Source organism: Silurus aristotelis (genome assembly GCF_946808225.1).
Source record: "Silurus aristotelis genome assembly, chromosome: 3".
Lineage (NCBI taxonomy): Eukaryota > Metazoa > Chordata > Actinopteri > Siluriformes > Siluridae > Silurus > Silurus aristotelis.
In genome coordinates this window covers 5,192,598-5,216,881 of record NC_139576.1, presented here as the reverse complement: position 1 = coordinate 5,216,881, position 24,284 = coordinate 5,192,598, and the positions used below count along the sequence as shown (strand labels likewise).

At 38.8% G+C, this 24,284-nt stretch overlaps 1 protein-coding gene and 1 long non-coding RNA gene across 3 annotated transcripts in view; both read right to left on the bottom strand.

Moving 5' to 3' along the window:
* The window catches only part of erbb4b (erb-b2 receptor tyrosine kinase 4b), a 409,427-nt gene that overhangs the window by 103,304 nt on the left and 281,839 nt on the right, over positions 1–24,284 (bottom strand). For both annotated transcript variants that reach the window (XM_083536260.1, XM_083536261.1), the window contains exons 4-10: positions 19,222–19,353; positions 14,483–14,548; positions 11,792–11,910; positions 11,545–11,686; positions 10,068–10,181; positions 8,419–8,545; positions 4,467–4,540 (exon numbers count right to left, since the gene is read on the bottom strand). In XM_083536260.1, coding sequence (XP_083392386.1) covers positions 4,467–4,540; positions 8,419–8,545; positions 10,068–10,181; positions 11,545–11,686; positions 11,792–11,910; positions 14,483–14,548; positions 19,222–19,353 — 774 coding nt within the window. The remainder of the gene's footprint in view (positions 1–4,466; positions 4,541–8,418; positions 8,546–10,067; positions 10,182–11,544; positions 11,687–11,791; positions 11,911–14,482; positions 14,549–19,221; positions 19,354–24,284) is intronic.
* LOC310723389 lies at positions 19,970–24,162 on the bottom strand. Its single transcript, XR_014532665.1, has 3 exons — positions 24,091–24,162; positions 23,429–23,783; positions 19,970–21,702 (listed from the first exon to the last, which is right to left on the bottom strand). It is a non-coding gene; the product is annotated as an uncharacterized lncRNA (long non-coding RNA).

The window sequence follows — 24,284 nt, the reverse complement described above, 5'->3', positions numbered from 1 at the left end:
TTTCTTCCTTTACTTATTCACTTATTTGTTCTTTCTTGTCTGTTCTCTCTTTTAATTGTTTGCTGTTTCCTTCTTCCCTCCCTTCTTTTTTGTTCTTTCTTTCTTTCTTTCTTTCTTTCTTTCTTTCTTTCTTTCTTCTTTCTTTCTTTCTTTCTTTCTTTCTTCTTTTTATTGTTGTCTATCCTCCTATCCTGTATTGTTATCCTTCCTTTTTTCCCATCTTTGTTGTCTTTCCTTCCTTTCTTCCTCCCTTCTTGTTGTTTTTCCCTCCTTTCATTCTTTCTTCCATCCTTCCTTCCTTCCTTCCTTCCTTCCTTAATTGTTGTACTTCCTTCCTTACATTTTTCCTCCCTTCTTTGCTGTCCTTCCTTCCTTTCATCCTTTTTTCCTTCTTTGTTGTCCTTACATTCTTCCTTCGATCCTTCTTTGTTGTCCTTACTTCATTCTTTCCTTCCATTCTTCTTTGTTGTCCTCTTTTTACTTTCTGTTTTCCTTCCTTTCTTGCATCCTTCTTTCTTCCCTTCTTTGTTGTCCTTACATTCTTCCTTCGATCCTTCTTTGTTGTACTTACTTCATTCCTTCCTTCCATTCTTCTTTGTTGTCCTCTTTTTACTTTCTGTTATCCTTCCTTTCTTGCATCCTTCTTTCTTCCCTTCTTTGTTGTCCTTTCATTCTTCCTTCAATCCTTCCTTGTGTCCTTTCTTCCATCCTTTTTTGTTGTCTTTGATTCAATCTATCCCTCCTTTTTTCTTGCATCATGTAAAAGGGGTCCAAGCGTTTGAATCTTGTCTCACACAGATGAGGATGGATTTCCATGGTGAGCCTCCGAATCTCTTTGATAGTCACAGGTAATTTTCTTGATGTTGTCGCCTTTGTTTCAATGAGCAAAGCTGAATATGCGATTAAAACTGCTGTGGAAACCAAACTTAAAATATCCTCTGTTTTAAAAAAGGATTCATAAACCAGCCCTGGTTCCACTCCAGTGCTTGGTAAATGTGTCCTCGTATCTTCGAACGAGTGCTGTAAATGTTATTAGTGCGCCTGCAAGCCCCTCGGGTGTTGTGAAGGCAGATTATGACCCCGTCTTTTCCGGTGATGTGTCGCTAACCTGCCGTCTGTTGACACTAATTGTCCTATTGACAAAATTGTGGCAGTGGGAAGTCACACAAAAGGTGTGTGTGAGTATCATGCTCTAGCATGTGTAAGTGTGTGTGTGTGTCTGAGTGGAGCATTCCCAAGAGTAAGCAAGCCACTTGCCTGCCTTCTGCCTGTATCTGTTTATTTTATGCTCGCAAACTAATGCTGATAACGAGATCCCGTTGCGCACCTGTCTGCGCTAGGCTAACAGAAAGCATGCGCAACACAACCCCGCTAATAAATCACACACACAAAACAAGGGTTAGGCTAACACTAGTATGCTAATAGAGTCATCACTAATAAATCATGCACGGGTCAGGGCAGTCTGCGTCATGCTAATCGCAGCAGGGTAGCAGAATACCGCTAATAAATCAAACATGCAAAAACCTCAGCTAAAGGTTAAAAAGAGCATGCTAACAGAATCTCTGCAGATATACTATACATGTATGGCAGCGTTTTGAATTAGCATTTTTTGTCAGTATTGTTGCTCTTTACATGATGGGAAGATTGTAGCTCGGAGGTTAATGCTCTGGGTTGCTGCTCAGAAGGTCGGGGGTTTGAGTCCCAAGATTGCCAAACCTTGAGTTTGACCCTTAACTTTTTATTCGTTCATTCATTCAATGTTCCTAGTCTTTACTTACCTCCCTCTTACTTTTTTGCTTTTTTCCTTCTTTGATGTTCTTCATTTCCATCCCTCCTTCCTTTTTTGTTGTAATCCTCCTTTTTTTAAATTTTTCTTTATTCATCTTTGCTATTCCTCTTCCTTCCATTCCTTCTTTGTTGACATTCCTTCCTTACTTCTTTGTTTTCCTTCCTTCTATTCCTTCTTTGATGTTCTTCCTTCTATTTTATCCTTCCTTCTTTGTCGCCCTTCTTTTTTATCCCTTCTTCCTTCCTTGTTGTTGTCCTCCCTTAATTATTTGGTGTTCCTTTATTTCCTTTGATTCCTTATTTGCAATTCCTCCTCCTTCCATTCCTTCTTTGTTAACATGCCTTCCTTCCTTCCTTCCTTCCTTCCTTCCTTCCTTCTTTGTTGTCCTTGATTCCATCCATAACTCCTTCCTTCCTTCCATCAAGTAAAAGGGGTCTAAGCATTTTTTGTCAGTACTGTTGCTCTTTACTTGGATTGTGGCTCAGAGGTTAATGCTTTGGGTTGCTGCTCAGAAGGTTGGGGGTTTGAGTCCTGGTATTGCTTTGAGTAAGACCCTTAACCCTCTAAGCTCCAGAACTGCTGTATTATAGCTGACACTGTGCTCTGATTCCAACTTCCTAATATCTCTTGGATATGTGTTCTTTGAAGTACATGTGACAAATATAAAGCACCTTTTTCTCTTTAACAATCAGAGCATCTTTCCTAATACAGCATGCTGAGCCCAGGTGGGGAGTCGGTCACGCCGGTGGCCTGCGGATCTGCAGAGTCCTGGATCTTTTAGTGCTTTACTCTGTTCTATCTTCAAGCCCTCTGGCTTTCTCAGTTTAGCCTTAACCATATGAATCATAAATACAGTACACAGTAGCGTAGCCTCCAAAGCTTCAAAATATAAATCCTTACACTTCACTATCGAACCATTTGTCCAGTCCTGCACTTATCCCTGCCCACATCCTACACCACACACTCCTCTGTATATTATTTTGTATACATTTCTTTCTCTCCATCCAAAGTGATGCTTCTTGTAAAAAAAAAAAAAAAAAAAAAAAAAAACGAGGTCATGGAGCAGAAATGACATATTGGCAGAGAGAACTTTGTTCTGTCAAGCCTTGTGTTTCTGTAGGTGAAAGCAGGGGACACGCATGCCTGACTGCCTACGGCTCGTCCCCTACTTTTACCACCAGAGAGAAGGAAAGAGGGTAAAAGAGTGAGAAAGAGCAAAAGAAAGAAATAGTCAGTATTTTCTGTTGCTTTGATGCTTCATGAAACAGAAGAACAAAGTCTACACTTGGGTTGGAATGGGAACTATGTGAAAGCAAGTGATGGGGAAGAAAGACATCCCTCACCCTTCGCTTTTTTTCCTTTTTCTTTTCTTTCCCCTCTCCCCAAAGTCGCAGTCTTCCAGCAGAACGGCACTGATTATGGAAATGTGTTCCCTTGAATTTCTGAATCTCTCTGAGGCAGACAGGGGCAGCTTTATACCGTACTGCAGTTCTGCAGCTCTTATTGCAGATCCGTCAGTAGACGATGATGTGTCTTCCGTAACATTGGCTCAGACAGAAGTTCTGCAAGTAGCTCAAAAGATGGTGAAGATGCTACCTTCATCATCAGTGCTTTGCAAAATTATAGATAAAGTAACTTTTGGATTACTTCTTTGTTGTCCTTCCTTTATTCCTTCCTTCCCTTTTTTCTTCCTTCCTTCCTTCCTTCCTTCCTTCCTTCCTTCCTTCCTTCCTTCCTTCCTTCTTTCTTTGTTGTCCTTCCTTTCCTTTTTTCCTACCTTCTTTGTTGTCTTTTCTTTTCTTCCTTCTGTCCTTCCATCCTTGTTCATTCCTTCCTTTCTTTCTTTTTTGTTGTCCTTCCATATTTTCTTCCTTTCTTCCTTAATTTCTTTCTTCCTTTATTCCTTCCTTCCATGTTTTCTTCCTTTCTTCCTTCTTTGTAGCCCTTCCTTCCTTATTTCTTTGTTGTCCTCCCTTCTTTTCTTCCTTCCTTCTCTTTTTCCTGCCTTATTTGTTGACCTTTTTTCCACCTGTCCTGCATTGTTGTCTTTCCTTCATTCTTTCCTTACTTCCTTGTCCCTCTGCCTTCTTTTTATTGTTTTCTTTATTGCATCATCCTTTCCTTCCTTCGTTGCCCTTTCTTCCTGTTTCATGTTTCTTTATTCCTTTATACTTCCTTTATCCTGATTACTTCTAATACAAGAAAGTCTGTAGGACAAAACTCTTAGTTGTTTCTCTGCAGCATGACACAAGCTCCAAAACTGCATAGTGTCCATAGCTCCAAATGTCCATCTTTGCCATCTATCATGCTTAGCTGATTTCATTGAACTTCCCTTTTTGCTGCCTTGTTTCTTGTTCCATAACCTTTAGCACTTAAATGTATACTTACTCACAAAGAATTTTACAAGCGTTTGGGAATTTTGCTGATTGTAAAAAAATGGTTCTGATTTAAAATTGGCTAGTCTGAGGTAGCTTTTGTAGGCACTTTTAACCAGATGAATGTACAAATACCCCATTTATTTAACTGAGCAGATTAGGTTTAAGGGCCTGCTGAAGGGCCCAGCAGTGGAGCTTGAAGCCATGTGGTCAGATTAGAGGTTTGGGTGAGGACATTTTAATTTTGTGCATTGGATATTGTATATGAAATTCTCCTGACTCTTAAGGCTGTAGTGTCTTACCAGTTATCTCTCGAACAGTGCGGAACACATTGAGTTTCTCTGGGTCCAGAGCCTCGATATTGTGGTATACATCACTGAGGAAGAGACAGAAAAAGAAAAATGTTTTAGCACAGAGTACAAAACAAAGAAGTGTTTCTATTATATATTATAATATATATTATATAACAGTAGCTGGTGGAGAAATTTATTTATTATTATTATAATTTTTTTTTTTAAATAGATATGGATTTATGCAGTGTAGGCTTTACTCGCTATCTAAAATCCTATTTTTTTTTTTCAGACAACTTAAACAAAGAAATTGTGACAAAAAAGTAACAAAAGCAGAAAGTTTTTATGTAAATAGTTTTCTGCGAAACAACAAAAAATAAAAAATCGAACGCATTTCCAACAACTTCCAAGCATCTATAATATACAGAAATACACTATTTTGGCTGAATGAGCACAAATCTCCACAAGCACAATTCAAAATCTACAACATCTTCCGAGAAGCGAATTGCGTCTAAATGTGGAATAGAATGTTCAAAAAGCACGGGTGTGCACAAACTTTTGTCTACAAGATATACAAAACAAAGGGATCCTTTTTTTCTTTTTTTACCTTTGGGGCAGATTTTAAATAAATAGGATGGTAGGATAGTGTGTTATAGGAGTGTATAGGTACCTTTGGGGCAGATTGTAAATAAACAGGATGTAGGGATATTGTGCCATTGGTGTAAATGTTACCTTTGAGGCAGATTTTAAATGAACAGGATGGTAGGATAGTGTGTTATAGGTACCCTTGGGGCAGATTTTAAATGAATAGGATGGTAGGATAGTGTGTTATAGGTACCCTTGGGGCAGATTTTAAATGAATAGGATAGTAGGATAGTGTGCCATTGGCATGAATTTTACCTTTGGGGCAGATTTTAAATAAACAGGGTGGAAGGATAGTGTGCCATTGGTGTGAATTTTACCTATGGGGCACATTTTGAATGAAAAGGATGTAAGGGCAATGTGTTACAGACATGAGTAGGTATCTTTGTGGCAAATTAAAAAAACAAATAACAGGGTGGTAGAATAAGGTGTTATAGGCATAAAAAGCTACCTTTAGGGCATATTTTAAAAGAAAGGATGGAACGAGAAAAGTTTATAGGCCTTATTGTCGGGCCCTTGAGCAAGGCCCTTAACCCCCTAAGGTGTATAAATAAGATGATTGTAAGGGCTTCTAAAAGAATTCCACAAGTGTAAAATTTCAGGCAGAAATTCACTGCCATAGAATCCACCACTTAAACAATGACCCTTGTTGATTTCATGTTGCTTTATTGGCAGGTTGATTTGAAGGTTGGGGCCAGTACATTATGCATAGCTAATGTATATCTCCAGGATATTGCAGCTGATAAAATGGCCAATGAGGCAGGAAAAAACTAATAAACTAGCGGCTTGGATGTGTTTATGCATTTTAATAAAGATGTGACGTAGATTTTATTGTAGGTCTTGTAAAATCAGCAACTGCCGAGGCAAAATTCCTCATAAGGCCGTATCACCGGGCCAATAAAAAAAATAATTCTGACAGGAGGGCATGGGGAGGTGAAATGCTGGAGAAAATGTGAGAGAGAAAGAGAAGTAAAGCGTATCTAAAGTAAGTGAGATTGTCCTGAGAGACCATATGAACCCGCAGCTGGTGTTAAGCATCAGTGTTAAAAGCAGCTCCTGCACTTTCCGGGCAGGCGCAGCTGATAACGTGTCAACACATCCTTTTATTTCTTTTCGCTGTGCACATCGCTGTGCTTTTTACACTTCCGTGACATGACAGCTTCTCGTTCTAGACCGCCTAGGCCACGTCTTACATGATTTACATCAGTTTTCATTAGTTTCACAGTTAAAGTAGCAAATTCTAGCAGCATAGGTTGATTTCTAGTTCGAATACATTATATGGATTAAAGTATTATGGCAACTGACATTTCCAGCCATATGTGGGACACATTCGTATAGGAGACCTGGATGTAGTAGCATCCAGAACGTTTCTATTCAGTTGAATTGGGAGACCCCAACCTGTTCCAGCATGATAATACCCCTGTGCACAAAACCAGCTCCATGAAGACCTGCTTTACATGGGTTGGAGTGGAAGATCTCCTGCTAAAGAGCTCTGGAAAAAGCACTATATCTCCAAAAGCACACTGCAAAACCTAGTGGAACATCTTCCCAAAAGTGTGGAGGTTATTATAACAACAAATGGGGACTAACTGTGGTATGGCATGTTCCAACAGCACAAATAAATTTGATGGTCAGGTGTCCATGACCTTCTGTCCACAAAATTCACAAAACAAAGTTGTTGGGGTTTTTTTGTCCTTTGTACCTTTAAGGCAGTTTGTGGCAGCGGTTCACGAGGAGAGTCGGACGAAATTAGTTGGACGAAACAAGCGGTAGTTTACACCTGTAGCTGATGAGACTAATCAGTGTGCTTTGTTTCAGTCCAGCGACGGCAATAAAGAGGAGGGAAGGGTCTTTTATCAGGGACTGGGCATGGGCAGATGCCGAGAGAAAGGCATGCGAGCCGAGACTTTGCTGAGGCGGATGTTGAGAAGAAGGTGTGCTGGTCCGCAAAGGGGCTCGGGCTGGCGCCAAGGAAAGGCATGCCGATCCGAGAGTGGGTTCGGGCAGATGCTGAGGAACGGTGTCTGGAGTCTGGGTGGGGGGCTTTCCTTTCCAGTTCAAGCGCCGGGGTTCACCCACACTCTGGCAGAACAAAGTAATTTAAAGAAAGCTCTGCTTGGTGAACTCTTGCCTGTCTGTCTTTCTTCCAGTGAACCAGTGAGATTTGTTGCATAGATTAACGGAATGAACAGGATGGTGAAACAGTGTGTAATCGGCATGGACAGCTACCTTTGGGTCATTTTTTAAATAAACAAGATGGAAGAGTAGTGTGTTATGTGTGGACAGGTGCCTTTGGGGCAGATTTTAAATGAACTGGATAGTAGGAAAACGAGTCATATGTGTGGACAGGTAACTTTGGTGCAGATTTTAAATGAAGAGGAATGATGGATAGTGGAATGGAATGATAGTGTAATAGGCATGGGTAGGTTGTTTTGAAAAAAAAATTAATAAACTGGTTGGTAAGACTGTGTGTAATTGGCATGAATAGGCACCTTGTGGGCAGGATGGAAGCATATTACTGTATGTTGGTGTGAATAGGTACCTTTAGGGCAGATTTAAAATAAACAGGATGGTAGAATAGTATGTTGGTGTGAGTAGATACCTTTAATGCACACTTAAAATAAACAGGATGGTAGGATAGTATGTTGGTGCCTTTTTTTGTTAAATGGACTGTTGTACATCTGCATTTATACAGTGTGTTTCAGGTGTGCGTGTACATTTCTTTGGGGCCAGTTTTTAGGAGCAGATTTAAATGTAGTTTGTGTTTGTGTGTCTATGTTTGTGTCTACATTAGCAAAATGGTCACTTTGGAGACAATAAATAGTGTTGTGTGAAACCAAACTAACCGACCAAACTAATAGAAACAATTTCACACTGATTCCGGCTCAGCAAAGGTATGAAATTATTCTTTTTATATTGACTTGACATTATCTGGAAACTTATTTGGAAAAAAAAAGTTCTTCAGCTTTATAGAAAGATTGTAAGTGGGTCACACTTACTAATTTATTAGTACAGGTGAAAGAAAAAGTCTCGATGCAAAATCGACGTGAATTTTATCAAGCATCAGGCGCAGCACACAGGTGTTGAGTTTATAGCTAGGCTGACGATATGCAGTTTTTTGCTACAATAGGGATTTAAGGTTTATTATTGAACACTAAATGATACGAGTTGAAAGCTGTTCATTTCGGTTTCCAGTTTTTATCTGATTCTGACAGGTCGCTAACTCTGTAATCCGTGTTGATCCGCACTGTGATGGTGTTTTGAGATTAGCGTTATGGATTTGAATGGTGCTAATCTGCGACGCTTAGGGAATAGCTCTCACCCTTTGATTCCTGTGATGAAGAACACCAGGTTGCCATTGATCTTAGTGCAGTTAATAAACCTGTCGATGTTGCTGGAGTCGACGGTCTGAGCCGTCTGCAGACTCGCTGTCCCGATTCCGTCACATGCTGCAAGATGCACACACACACACACACACACACACACACAGAGCAACATTTAAAAGAGGAACAGCCGAAGCAGAGCTTTTGAGCAAAAAGCTATTCAAATTATCTGTCAAATGAAAGAAGTTTATTATCACTATAAGTAATTAACATCTTATATGTGCAATTAGGTACCTTTGGGGTAGATTTGAAATGTACAGGATGGTAGGATACTGTGTTCTAGGGGTTAGTAGGTACCTTTGGGGAAAATCTGAAATGTACAGGACGGTAGGATACTGTGTTCTAGGTGTAAGTAGATACCTTTGGGGCAGATATGAAATGTACAGGATGGTTGGATATAATGTTCTAGGTGCAAGTAGGTACCTTTGGGGCATAATTGAAATGAACAGGACGGTAGGATACTGTGTTCAAGGTGCAAGTAGGTACCTTTGGGGCATATTTGAAATAAACAGGATGGTAGGATAGTGTTATAGGTGTAAGTAATTACTCTTTGGGGCAGATTTTTAAATTAACAGGATGGAAGGCAAGTGTTATAGGTGTAAGTAGGTACCTTTTTTATGGTAGGTTTGAAATGAACAAGATGTAGAATAGTGTGTCAGAGTTTTTATTTTTTTTAATAAATAGGATGGGAGGATACTGTTATAGGTATAAGTCACCTTTGGGGCAGATTTTAAATCACCAGGGTTGTGGGATAGTGTGTTCTAGATGTAAGTAGGTACCTTTGGACTACGTTCGTTATGAACAGAATAGTAGGGTAGTGTGCTCTAAAAGTAAATAATTACCCTATAGGGCAGATTTTAAATAAGCAGGATGAAAGGGTAGTGTTATGCAATTAGATACCTCTGGGGCAGATTTTAAATAAATTAGATGGTAGGATAGTGTGCTATAGATGTGAGTAGGTACCTTTTGGAGCAGATTTTATATAAACAGAATTGAAGGATAGTGTGTTATAGGAGTGAGTAACTACCTTGATAAAAAAAAAATATTTAACAGGATTGTAGGATGGTGTCTTTTAGATGTACATAGTTACCCTTTGGGGCAGACTTTAAATGCACAGGGTGGTAGGGTAGTGTTATAGATTTAAATAGATACCCATGGGGCAGATTTTAAATGATCAAGATGTTAGAATAGTGTTATAATTAGATACCTTTGGGGCAGATTTCCAATAAACAGGATGGCAGAACAGTGTGTTATATTTGTAAGTAGTTACCTTTGGGGCAGATTTTAAATAAACAGGATGGTAGGATACTGTGTTCTAGGTGTAAGTAGATACTTTTGGGGCAGATTTGAAATGAAACCTTCAGACAAATAAATATGATAGTAGGATTGTGTGTTTCAGATGTGAATAGGAACCTTTGGGGCAGATTTTAAACTAACAGAATGGTAGAATATTTCATCATTGTAAGTATATAATTTTGGGGGATATTTTAAATTGAAAAGATTGTAGGATAGTATGTTCTAGGTGTAAGTACCTTTGGGGTAGATTTTAAATGGACATTACTGAAGGGGTGTGATATAGGTGTGGTACCTTTGGGGCATATGTCAGTGCAGGGAATGCACATTTTTGTCTTGTTCTTTTCCACTTCCATCTTGTTGCTGGGACACGCCCGGACACAAGAGTTGTGATCCACCACAAAGTTATCTGGCAGAACAATGACAGAAAGTCTAGTCACATACACCACATGAAAAATGAATGAATAAATAACAGCGAGCAGAACCTTTTTACCGAACCACACGAATGCTCTTTAATCCCTATAAACTGCGATCAATTCTCCTCCCACAGTGGTCTCATGTGTCTCCAGTACATTTCTAGACAGATCCTGACAGTGAGAGCTGCGTGGCACATCAGCGGGACAGACAGATAAACACCAGCAGCCGTGCAGCAAGCAACGGTGAGTCAGCTACAGGAGATCGACTCGCGCCACACTAAAGCCCTTCATCACAGGACGATCGCTGTGATGCGGAGAGCCAGCCAGGAGCAGAACATGCCTCCTGTTTCTCCATCTCAGTTTCACACCTCACTCTATTCATGACTTTACCCTTAAAACACCACCCACACAGGAAGTGTGTGATTTAAAACAGCCAGATGTAAACAAACAGCACTGTGTGGTAAAGGATACAGGAGTATCACGATATAGAGGAGTTCTAGCATTAAGCAGAAATTACGGATTATACATGAGTAATTCTAACAGGTGACATTGTGGATCAGTGGTTAAGATATTGGACTTCTGATCTAAAGGACATCGGTTCAAATCCCATGCTGCCAAAACAAAGATAGAAAGTCTACACGCATACACCAAATGTATTTGAACAAGACCCCAACCCCAAAGGTTGTCTGCCAAATACTACAACTCTATTCAGAATGTACTGATTTGGTGGGGTTTGAACTTACATCCTGCTGTTTAATAGCACAGAACTCGTATTATAACAAGTTACCTATAATCATAATCATAATAATTACGACAATATATTTTTTTACATTATTTTCTCTATTTTCTTTCAACGATTCAACTTTCTTATATGATTTGTTCATTTTTTTCAACATTAATGTGATTTTTTCCCCCCACACAATTCCTTCTTTTTTTGCATGTGATTCAACACAGCTTTTTTGTTTGTTCACAAAAATAAAACAAAAAAAAAAACCTTCCTCTGATATATTCTTCTATTTATTTGGCATATTTGCTTTTTTCAGGGTTTATTTATTTGATTTAGTTATATTTCCCAGATTAATTTATATTTATATACATATATACATACATATACAAGAAATTTCCCCACGGTTAGACGAATAAAGGTTTATCTTATCTTATACACTAATATATATATATATATATATATATATATATATATATATATATATATATATATATATATACACTGTATATATATCACATGTAACAGATGCAATATACACACAGAATTGCTGGATGAGGCTAGTGTGTGTGTGTGTGTGTGTGTGTGTGTGTGTGTGTGTGTGTGTGTGTGTGTGTGTGCGGTGGTCTTACGTGGGCACTTCTTGACGCAGAAGGCCCCGTATGTGTACTTGGCCTGAGCATTTTGTTCCATTTGGAAGATTGTAGGGTTGTAGACTAAGGGCTGAGGACACTGTGTCACACATGCCCCGCTGTCATTAAAGTTAGTGCAGGCCTGGAATACAAAGTAGACATTTTCAACACACATAAACAGGCAAAAAACTTTTTAATTATACAGTATATACAGTATGTCTATATATGTGTGTGTGTGTGTACATACAAAGCAGTCTGTGTTTTTGGGACCTGAGCAGCCTCCTGCACATTCCTTATGGCAGCAATCACTGACGTATGGACCAAAGCAACGACCATCACACTGCTCAGCACACACAGTCTTAGTCACTAAGAGAGAGAGAGAGAGAGAGAGAAAAGCAGCTTAACTTCTAAAACTTAACTTAGAAAACTAAATACACAATATGGACATATGGGTCACCTGACATTTCCAGTCATAGGTGGTTTTCTATACATCCTAAACAATTTTACTTGGTGTCTTTGGATGCAGTTTCTTTAAATTTTTTCTTCACTTTAATAAGGAGACCTAAACTTTTTCCAGCATAACAATGTGCACAACGCCAGCTCCATGAAGATCTGCTGTACATGGGTTAGAGTGAAAGATCTCCTGCTATAGAGCTCCAAACCTATAGAACACCTTTGGGGTGAATGTGAACGCTGACTGCACCCCAGACCTCCTTACCTTCTCACCTACATCAGTACATGACTTGAACACCCTTGTGGCTGAATGAGGCTCTTACAATCTATTGAACAGTTTACATAAAAAAAAAAAAAAATGCCTGTTTGGATAAATAATATATAAAATAATCTTTTATAATCATTTTTATAAAAAATTAAATGGTATAAACCAAATTAATTCAATACAGTGGTCCCCCAAAACTCCATGGATTTTGGACGCATCCCCGCAGCCCCTATGGTGCTTCAGTGAATTCATCTAGACATTATGTCACTTTAGCACAATCTTCTTACTGTTGCAGTTTAGACCCAAATTTCTGCTTTATATCAGTGTGCTGCTAAATACTGACAAGGACGGACGGACGGACGGACAGACAGACAGACCACACAATGTATTGTAATGTAGCAGCAGCTGAGATGAGACGGAGTGATGGTAACCTGTCTGTGCAAAGAAAAAAAAAAAAAACAAAGAAAAACAAAAAAGAAAGAAAATTACCACCAAACTACTGTGTTCCTAAGGCAGCCGTCTGGTGCGATTGACAAAATTACAGTAACACAGCTCTCCGAAAGCTGCTCGAGACCCACAACAGAACTAAAAGCACAACCGGGCAGAAGACAGAGAAAAAGAGAGAGAGAAGGTGTCAGGTGGAAAATGATAGCTACACTGAGGAAATGAACATTTCCAGATGGAGGAAAGCACAGCGTGAAATGAAAGAGACATCTGTGAAAGAAAGACGAGAGACGTAGAGAATGTAGACAGGACGGGTTGAATAATTAGGGCAGGTTTTAGAAACATAAAAACTTCTTCGGACCCTCGTGAACAGTTTGTTGTAGTTTGAGTTCTTGTGGCTCAGTTTTTCACACTCAGTTTTGATGGAGGAAAGAATAAGTGCGGTGTTGTGTGTTTTTTATAATCCTGAAACCCGAGCGTGAACACTTTGCTCTATAGCTGCCACTTCTTACATATCACACCATCGATTGCTGGGATTTTAATGGAACGAAAGCAGCGCGGTAATGAGCAACACAGCAGCACCTTATCACACCACTGATATTCAAACCAAGTGAGAAAACAAACATCAGGGAGAAAAGCTGATGCTCCGATTCTCCCACTGAACTAAAACTGATTCCAGAAAATGCTAATTGGAAAATTAAGAGTTCTCTAAACACATTACACCCTTTATTCCTATTCCATCCTTCTTTTCTTCCTTCCTTCCTTCCTTCCTTCCTTCCTTCCTTCCTTCCTTCCTTCCTTCCCACCCTCTTCTCTATTCCTTCCTCCTTTTCTTATTCCTTTCCTTTTTTGCTTCTTTCCTTCCTCTTTTTCTTCCCTCCTTCCCACCCTTCTTTCTATTCCTTTATTTCTTCCTTTTCTCTTTCCTTCCTTCCTTCCTTCCCACCCTCTTCTCTATTCCTTCCTTCCATTTGTCCCTCCTTAACTTTTTTACTTCCTACATTTCTTCCTTCCTTCCTTCCTTCCTTCCTTCCTTCCTTCCTTCCTTCCTTCCTTATTCCTTCATTCTTTTCTTCCCACCCTCTTTTCTATTCCTTCCTTCCTTTATTTTCTTTATCCTTTCCTTTTTTACTTCTTTCCCTCCTTCTTTCCCACCCTCTTCTCTATTCCTTTCTTCCTCTTTTTTATCCTTTCCTTTTTTCCTTCTTTCCTTCCTTCTTTCTCTCTTTCCCACCCTCTTCTCTATTCCTTGCTTCCTTTTTAATGTTTTTCCCCCCACACTATTCATGATTCCTTCCTTCCTTCCTTCCTTCCTTCCTTCCTTCCTTCCTTCCCACTATCTTCTCTATTCCTTTATTTAATTATTCCTTTCCTTCTTTTCTTCTCTCATTCCTTCCTCCTTCCCTTTCAACCCTATTCATTCCTTCTTCATTCCCAAGTTTCTTTTCTTCTCCTTTCTTTCTTTCACACCCTCTCCATCTTTCATTCCTTGAAATAGAGATTTTCTAGATAAGCTGATTCTCCGATCTTCACAGCAAAGTGAACTTTTAGAAATATTCTGTCTTCATGGGTTTAATGGACACTGAAGTCTTCTTGCTACAGACCCCTCGCTTCATCACGCTGGTCATTTTTACGATAAGGAAATAAATAAAAATGAACATCAATTTAGATTTTTTTGTCAAATTACAGTGTGAGTTACACACACACACACACACACACACACACACACACACACACACAATGTAATGATGTTATGATGTTTAATGTGAGACTTACAGCTCTGACACTGGCTTTCTTTAGGACCCCAGCAGCGGCCATTACAGGCCCTGTGGCATCTCTGACCTGAAAACAAATAAATAACACAAGTTCATTAGAGTCACATTCAATGTCTTCATGTATCCATAATATTCATCAGATCAGTAAAGAACAAGGGATGTTTGTGGCCACACCCACTTCAGCTATAAATACAGGTATGGAATTATGGAGAATGGAAGGTACATGTCACGCTATGATCAAGAGTCGGAAACCAGAAAACGAACAGGACTTTTTCAAGCGATGTCAAGAGTCAAGAAGCTTTCATTGTCAATTTCAACCATATATATCCGATGCATTACACAGTGAAATGAAACAACGTTCCTCCTAAACCCTGGTGCTACATACAACAACAATCACAGAAAACACAGGGCGAAGGACTAGTAAGTGTCCTCACCACATAAAGTGCATTGTGTGCAAACAGTGTAAGACAACACAGGACAGTGCAAGACAACACAGGACAGTGTAAGACAACACGGGACAGTGTAAGACAACACGGGACAGTGCAAGACAACACGGGACAGTGCAAGACAACACGGGACAGTGTAAGACAACACAGGACAGTGTAAGACAACACAGGACAGTGTAAGACAAATACACAAAATACAAAATAGCGCCACCAGTAAGCCGGTTGTATATTGCACACTGTGGTGTGTAAGAGACGTAAAGCAAGTTTAGAAGTCTTGGGAAACAAACAGAAGCTAGGAAGCAGCATGTACCAGAAACCGGGAATATTCGGAAACACAGGTAGTCCAGAATAAACCGTAGATCGGACGGTGAGTGAGTGAGTGTGAACAGGGGGCTTTATAAATAAAGGGTGATGATTGGAGACAGGTGAAGGTGATCAGTATGAAGGCGAGGCGAGTGTGCTGAGTGCCGATGGGCGTGGCCAATGGTTCCCTGACAGTACAGCAGTGGAATTTTAGAATCTCCGATTATACTTTTAATATTCTGGACATAGTAGAGACTTTTATATTAGTTATAATTTCTTCAATTTTTCTGTTCTATTCTTTTTACTCTCATTTCTCTTTCCTTTAATTCTTATTCCTTTCTTCTTTCATTCCCTATTTACTTGTTTTCTTTTCTTTTTTCATAGGTTTTTTTCTTTCGTTCTTCCTTCCCACACTCTTTCATTTGTTTGTTTCTTCCTTCCCACCTGATTTTCTTTATATTTTTTATTTCCACCCACTTTTTTCCTTCCCACCCTATTTTCTCTTTCCTTACTTCCCTTCTTTTATTCCTTCCATCCTCTCAAATTTTCTTTAGGTATTTTTTTCTCCCTTCCTTCTCATGCTCTTTACTTTCTTCCTACCATTTCACTCTCTTTTCACTTTCCTTCGTTTCTTTTTTCCTTCCTTCCTACCTTCTTTTCTCTTTCTTTGTCTACTTACTTCCTTTCTTTACACCTTTTTCCTTCCTTCCTTCCTTCCTTCCTTCATTCCTTCTCTAATTCCTTTCTTCCCACCCTTCCCTGTTTCCTTACCCTCTTTTATCTCTTTCGTTTTCTTTTTTCTTTCCACCCTCCTTTCTCCTAATTTTCTCTCCTTTATTTCTTCCTCCCATCTGTTTTATCTGCTTTATTATTTTCTTGCCACTCACAGATGCACTAATAAGGTATTTCAGAAGCCCTTGTGCTACAACTTCATGCATCACAGACATACACTACAGTCCACCATGTCCATAACCATCATCCTGTACGAGTGCAATCTGTGTGCAAAATGACCTCGTTCCTCCTCTGCAAGCTGGCGGAAAAAATCTTCTGCGCATTTGCAGTAAGCATCGAACCAATCTTAATTAGCGACCAGCGAAGAAAACCTGCTCTAGAACAGGTCATGCCACTCAGAGGGGCTCTTTTGAACACTCGTACACACCCCATTGACAGTAAGAGCTGCTCAGAATGTTGATCTGGGGATTTCGAGAAGAAAGACGGCAGATTTCCTTCTTGGTGACACTGTGCAGGTGGGATGGAGGAGGAACCGATAGCTCGGGCAGACGCTAAGCTCTTTTTGATTGACTCAGCAGAGATGTTGGCTTCCTTTGACTGTACTGGAGCACGAAAGCCAGTGTTGCAATCTCAATTTTCTCCTTCTCCCCCGCCATGTTTTTGGTGCTTTACTGGCTTTAATTGACATGCGGGTAATTACAGTGGGAGATTAGTGAGCGGTGAAGTGTCAAACTCTGTCCCTGGACCACTTCACTTAAGAGTAATTACACCAATGTTAGACTCCTTATTCTCTCTCACTGAGACTTTCTGTGTCTCGGGAAAGAGCGTTTTTCTTTTTCCTAGCCTTCTCTGTACTCATTCAAAACTTCAAAAGCTTTGATGAAGTTTTCTAAGTCTTTCTTTCGCTAATTGTATGAGGTGGTATCAAAAAGCTACGAGACGACTTTTACGTTTACATAAATCACCTTCAAATATAGTCCCAGTGTTCCTGCCCCTTCTGGATTGCGTCCTGGAAGTCTTCATTTTCAAAGCGTGTCAAGCACCTTTGCAATTTGTTCTGGATCTCCGCAATGAGATTCCTGTCTGTGATGCAGCCCTTTGTTATACTGCGTTTCTCTAAAATATGGACGCTTTCTACAATCGTGGTATCATCATTATAGTATTAAGAGATGGATGAATTCAGGTAGGACACCACTGAAGACCTGGATGTGAAATGCAGGACCGTCCGACGAATTTCACCGAATGGTGTAACATTGTTTCCTGTGCATATGATAAAACTCTTAAATCTTGTATCTTATATTTACCTAGGGGTCATCATTAGCTTTTAACTCCAACTAAGAATCCGAAAAGCGCAATCAAAACAAAGCGTGTTACATCCGACATTGATGACGATACTCTCTGATGTATAAAGGTAACACTGGGCCAATCCAATAACAGCAAACGATTCAGAGAAATCATCTCGTTCGGGTCGGTCATTAAAATGTTTACTACGTCGGAATAACGCAAGAAGTGAGCTATTGCTGCTCATTAAAGCCCACACCAAAAAGTCAGACCATTCTTAATACCTCTTCACTCTTCATCATTACAAGCTGCGATCGGAGGATAATTAGTTCTTATTTTCACGCCGAGCAATGATGCAGCGCTCCATAAAATTTATACTCTTCAGCAAAATCGTATCAAGCTCAGATTATATCTTCAGGTGAAGTTTAAACCCTACGAGTCTATAGAACTTCAACTGGGACCACTTCATCATATATGTTCATACAGAGAAGAGAAAAAACTTCATTCAAACCTGCAACAAGACTTTCATTTGTTTCCAGTCTCAATAAAAGCGAAACGCCGTGAATGACAGAAAACACACATCTGCTGCTTTCACTTTTTCTATTGTAACTCAAAATATAATTGCTGCACACACCTGAGAAATACAGCACCTGTCAAAAGTGTGGAAACATCTAGAGTTTTATCATTTTGGAGACACATGCATGTTCCTTTGTTTTCTATGCAACAAACAAAATAAAAAGCAAAAAAAACACAAGAATTAGACAGTGAATGACTGGAAGAAAGAGTCCAAATTGGACATTTTTGCCTCTAACCCAAGAACTTGTGTAAGACAGAACACAGGAGAGAAGATGTTAGCAGACTGTCTCACCCCCACAGTCAAACATGGAGGTGGAAGTTTAATGGTTTGGGGTTGCAAGGAAGGTTGAAAGTAAAAAGAATCCTTAACCAACATGGCTCCCATTCCTTACTTCAGCACCATGGAGTTCTGTCTGGACTTCGGCTCAGTGGAACAGACGTCTGGATGGTTAGCTATCATGGAACGACCTGCCCAATCACCACACCTAAATCCTATTGAACTGCTCTGAGAAGAACTCTTCTTCTTCTTCTTTCGGCTGCTCCCATTAGGGGTCGCCACAGCGGATCATCCGTCTCCATACCACCCTGTCCTCTACATCTACCTCTTTCACACCAACTACCTGCATGTCTTCCCTCACCAAATCCATGAACCTCCTCCTTAGCCTTCCTCTTTCAATTCATTTTTATTTGTATTGCGCTTTTAACAGTGAACATCGTCTCAAAGCAGCTTTACACATAGAATGTGGTGGAATTAAATTGCATTGAGTTGAACTGGATCACAATTAAGTGAAGTGAAGAACATCTTTGGCAAGTTTTACAGGAGGACTGAAAGTATTTCAGCTGAACGTTTGGAGAAACGAACTGTGTTTTTCATGCCTAAGAGTGTATTTTTTTCAATGAGAATAAAGTGGAATATCTGGACATTTATAGATTTCTTTGGTCGAAGAAAATCTCTATAGTGTTACATTAACATCCGAGTTTGTAGCATAGAAACAAAAGGAACATGCTTCTCAGAAAAACCATAAAAGACAATGTGTTTGAGCGTTTCACAGGCACCGTGTGTCCATAGAAAACTTGAGATATCTACTTTTAAAGAATTAGTTAAAACAATGTGGTTTTCATTACAATTTGCCAAAACAAAACAATCCGAAAATCTTGAAATATAATTAAACATGTTTTTTTTTGTTGATATATTATCTGTGATTTTCTGAAAAATGCAAATATGTACATGCATGTTGCTTAGATATTCTTGTAGCGGGCCGTGTATTGATTGTAACATAACGAGAGTTTTGCCATTATTGTGCTGTAGGCGACTTTAAGAACAATAAGAACATTAAGAAGAACACATATCCAACCTTCTCCCTCTGGATCTATAAAAAAAAGTAAGGCTTATGGTCCTCACAAGAGTTGCTGCTGTTCGATGGCACCACCAGGTGATCGGGCCGAACGTTCTTCACGATGTCCTGCCAGTGGATGGTGTCGGCATGGCAGAGCAACTTATTCTGGTCAACGTACACACCTCCGTGCAGGATTTCTACAAGAGGAAAATGAACAGAGCAAATGCAGTGAGTGATTAATGTGAGCAAAGATTTCTTTAGAGTTTTCTTTCATTTCCTTCCATTCCATCATTTTTTTTCCTTTCCCTTTCCTGCTAATAAACTCTTTCATTTTTCTTCTTTTTTAAATAATTTTCTTATTGTTTTTCCCTTCTTTCCTTCTTTTTCTCTTTTCTTAATTTTCAACATTTTCCTTTTCTTTTCTTTCCTTTTTATTCTATTCTTTTCTTTTTTCCCTTCACTTTTCTTTTCTTACTTTTCAACATTTTTCTTTTTTTTCCCCTTTCATTTCTGTTCCTTTTTATTATATTCTTTTCTTTTCCCCTTTTCTTTTCTTAATTTTCAACATTTTCCTTTCCTTTCCTGTTTTTTTTTTGTTTTTTCTCTTTCATCCATTTTTAACCCCTTCTTCTTTCATTTCCATTCATTTCCTTTCCTTACTTTAATTTTTTTTTTTCTTTTTTTCTTTTCCTTTCTCTTTCATCCATTTTCAACACTTTCCTTTCCATTCCTTACTTTTTTCTTTCTTTCCTTTCATTTCCCCTCTTCCTTTTTAAATTTTTTATTCTCTTTCACCATTTTCAACACTTTCCTTTACACATATTTATTCTTTTCCCGTTCCTTTTATTCCCTTTCATGTTTACCATTTTCAACTAGAACAGCATTTTTCTCACACAGAATTTGAAATAATCCTCTGAATATTACATACATGAAATTACATACATTTCCCTTTCTCTTTCTCTCTCTCGTTCTCTTTCTCTCTATCTACCTTTTTTCTATGTCGAGCTAAACATGCTAATAAGATACCAGTGATCCTGTCCCTCTGTCCACTCCCTGCTGATGACAGTTTCCACATGAACAACTTGAAGATCCATGAGGCCGTAAATAATAATTTGTACTCAAGTGTCCATCAGTGAACAACCTCAACCATGATGGATCTATAATAAATGAACGTAGATAACGTTAGCTTTGGAGTCTGGTTCCTCTCAAGGTTTCTATGGGAGATTTTGTTAGCTACTGTTGCCACTGGTTTTCTGATCAGGGATAAATTTACAGGCACTAATTAATAATGCTGAAGTGTATAATTGTAATCTATTTATTATAATGCTGCTTTGGGATAATGTCCGTTGTTAAAAGTGCGATACAAATAAAAATCAATTGAAGTCTTTTATTCGTTACATAATTGCCGTCAGAGAGCTCAGAGCTGCCTTGTTCTGTAGAATAAAACGTCGTAGTCCGGTCTGAGCCTCGGATTGGTATTTCTCTCACAGTTTTCTGATTCGATTGTATTTCTTTGAGAGTCTGGACAAATCCCATAGACATCACTATTTATAGTAGGATTCATTTTCCTGTTTTTAGTATTAAAAAAAAGCAAGAAGAAGGACAGAACTAATGAAAGTATTTTTTTCAGCTGCAAATCCGTTCCTGGATAACAACGCTAACAAGTTTGTAATTTAATATTTCATCATCCGAGACATGGCGTGGGTTTTCCCTGTCCCTAGTACAGACCATCCAGCACACAGAGGCACACGGGTCGCTGAATATGCCGGGAAATTAATTTGTTTTCCGCCAACCAATCAGTGGAACAATGAGACGTCTCAGGTCTGAGCCAAAGACGACATGGCACATTATTATCTGAATACGGTTCGGGAGGGAGGGCTAATCCGCACTTCTGTGGAGAAAAAGAAGGGGTAGAGAGCTTATGTCAGATTAACATTATTTACCGAGTTGGAATTCGCTCGCTCTCCAGAAGGAGATTAGCTGGTGAAACAGATGAGACGTGTTCATGACCACAGGCTAGCAGAAGCTTGATAATAGTCCAACAAAGGCTTGATTTAATTGTGCTACAGGAAGCAGTGTTATTGTGTCATTTCCCGAGCTTTGAACGACGCCAACAAACCTGTCACTCAACTCAAAGTCGAAGCTCACAAAGACAAAGAACAGTGACATTCACACCAAGTCCAACCAGCGGGAATGACGGGAAAATGAAGTATTTAAAGTCTTCTTTAACATTCATTTCATTTTCCCTCACTTCTTTTCCTCCTTTATTAATTTCATTTCAATGTCCTTTTCGTTTAGTTTTATCTGTTTCTGCTTCCTTCATGTTTTATATTTATATTTATTTTATATTCTTTTTCCCTCTTTCTTTGTCAACTGCTATACTTTTCCTTTCCTTTCTTTTCCTTTCCTTTCCTTTCCTTTCCTTTCCTTTCCTTTCCTTTCTTTTCCTTTCCTTTCCTTTCCTTTCCTTTCTTTTCCTTTCCTTTCCTTTCCTTTCCTTTCCTTTCCTTTCTTTTCCTTTCCTTTCCTTTCCTTTCCTTTCCTTTCTTTTCCTTTCCTTTCCTTTCTTTTCCTTTCCTTTCTCTTCCTTGCCTTCCTTTCCTTATTTTCTTTTCCTTTCCTTTCCTTTCCTTTCTTTTCCTTTCCTTTCCTTTTATTTCCTTTCCTTTTTCTTCCTTCCCTTCTTTTCTTTTCCTTTCCTTTCCTTTCCTTTTCTTTCCTTTCCTTCCTTTCTTTTCCTTCCTTTTTCTTTCCTTTCCCTCCCTTTCTTTTCCTTTCCTGTCCTGTCCTTTAATAGTAATCCATAATTTTCCTTTTCTTTTCTTTTCTTTTCTTTTCTTTTCTTTTCTTTTCTTTTCTTTTCTTTTCTTTTCTTTTATTTTATTTTATTTTATTTTATTTCTACGTTTCATGTGTTTTCATTCCCCATTTTTATATTTCTGCTTATTTCATGCTTTACCTTCTTTTCCTTCATTTAAAATTCTCTTCTTTTTCTTTATCTTACATCAATTGCCATCCTTTTCTTTCCTTTACTTTCCTTTAATTTCCTTTCTCTCAATTTTCCAATCTATTCCTTTCCTTTCCTTTTTCTTTCTCCTTTCCTTTCCTTTCCTTTTTCTTTCTCCTTTCCTTTCCTTTCCTTTCACTTTATTTATTTCCTTGTCATGTTTAACCCTTTCATCCCTCTCTTCCTTTTCAACAACAATAAATACAAACTCAGAACAGAATTTCTCCTAAAATGACAGCGTTTCATGTAACTATTCCATCTTTTCATCATTTTCTCCAAATTTACCCGAAAACTAAAACCTAAAACCTCTTTTGTTACTAAATAACTCATAACCTTCTTCCTTTGGATCACAGAAGGACATATAGCGAGAAAAGCGATGCTGTAAAAGCGTTAAAAACTCTGCAGCTGCTCTGATGAGGTTCCATTCAGAGAAAACATGATGGTGATCTTTCAGAGCCTCGAGGCTTAACAATAACCCCGACAGGAAAGCAATAGCTCGTGATTTAATCATTACAGAGCTGGACACTGAAGGTTATCTCTAAACATGTTCTACTGAGGGTGATCAAAGTGCTTCAGCAGCTCACTGACATCCACACAGCGCACTGCATGCTGGGAGATTCTTCTCCTCTGCTTCTGCTGCTGCTGCTTCTTCTCGAGGACACACTCTTCACTCCTCATGCAAACATTCCAGTGGTCTGTTGTGTTCATGCTAAGAAACGCAGTGATGATAAAGGCTCTGTAGATGTTCAGAGATGATGAGATGCACAAATAAACACTGAACTAAAGCACACAACTGCTGAGTGAGTAAATACATGACTGTTTAAAATCACTGACACTGACACACACTTTACAACAACACAAAACTCTCTCACATATACACCTTTAATTTATCCTTTCCTTTTTTTTCTTTTCTTTTCTTTCATTTCATTTCATTTCATGTGCATCCCGTTTTCCTTTATTTACTTTCCCTTATTTTATTATCATTATTTTTTTATTTCTAACTTTTCCAGTTTTTTCCCCATTTCCTTTCCTTTCCTTTCCTTTCCTTTCCTTTCCTTTTTTTCCTTTCCTTCATGTGTATCCCATTTTTCCTTCCTTTCCTTTCCTTTCCTTTCCTTTCCTTTCCTTTCCTTTCCTTTCCTTTTTTTCCTTTCCTTCATGTGTATCCCATTTTTCCTTAATTTCCTTTCCTTCCCTTTCCTTACCTTTCCTTTCCTTTTTTTTTTTTCCTTTCCTTTCCTTCATGTGTATCCCATTTTGCTTACCTTTCCTTTCCTTTCTTTCCTTTCCTTTCCTTTTTTTTCCTTTCCTTTCCTTCATGTGTATCCCATTTTTCCTTCCTTTCCTTTCCTTTCCTTTCCTTTCCTTTCCTTTCCTTTCCTTTCCTTTCCTTTTTTTTCCTTTCCTTTCCTTCATGTGTATCCCATTTTGCTTACCTTTCCTTTCCTTTCCTTTCCTTCCTTTCCTTTCCTTTCCTTTCCTTTCCTTTCCTTTCCTTTCCTTTTTTTTCCTTTCCTTTCCTTCATGTGTATCCCATTTTGCTTTCCTTTCCTTTCCTTTCCTTTCCTTTCCTTTCCTTTCCTTTCCTTTCCTTTCCTTTCTTTCCTTTCCTTTCCTTTCCTTTCCTTTCCTTTCCTCTCTTTTACTTTCCTTTCCTTCATGTGTATCCCATTTTCCTTTCCTTTCATTTCCTTTTCTTTTCTTTTCTTTTCTTTTCTTTCCTTTTTTTCCTTTCCTTCATGTGTATCCCATTTTTCCGTCCTTTCCTTTCCTTTCCTTTCCTTTTCTTTCTTTTTCTTTCCTTTCCTTTCCTTTCCTTTCCTTCCCTTTTCTTTCCTTTCATTTCCTCTCCTTTCCTTTCCTTTCATTTCCTCTCCTTTCCTTTTTTTTCCTTTCCTTTCCTTCATGTGTATCCCATTTTGCTTACCTTTCCTTCCTTTTCTTTCCTTTCCTTTCCTTTCCTTTCCTTTCCTTTCCTTCCTTTCCTTCCCTTTCCTTTCCTTTCCTTTCCTTTCCTTTCCTTTCCTTCACTTTACACACACTGTGTGAAACGCTATCAGAGACAGAAGCACGGCTGTAAATTGTGTGCTTGTAAATTCTACATCATTTCTGTGCAGCGTT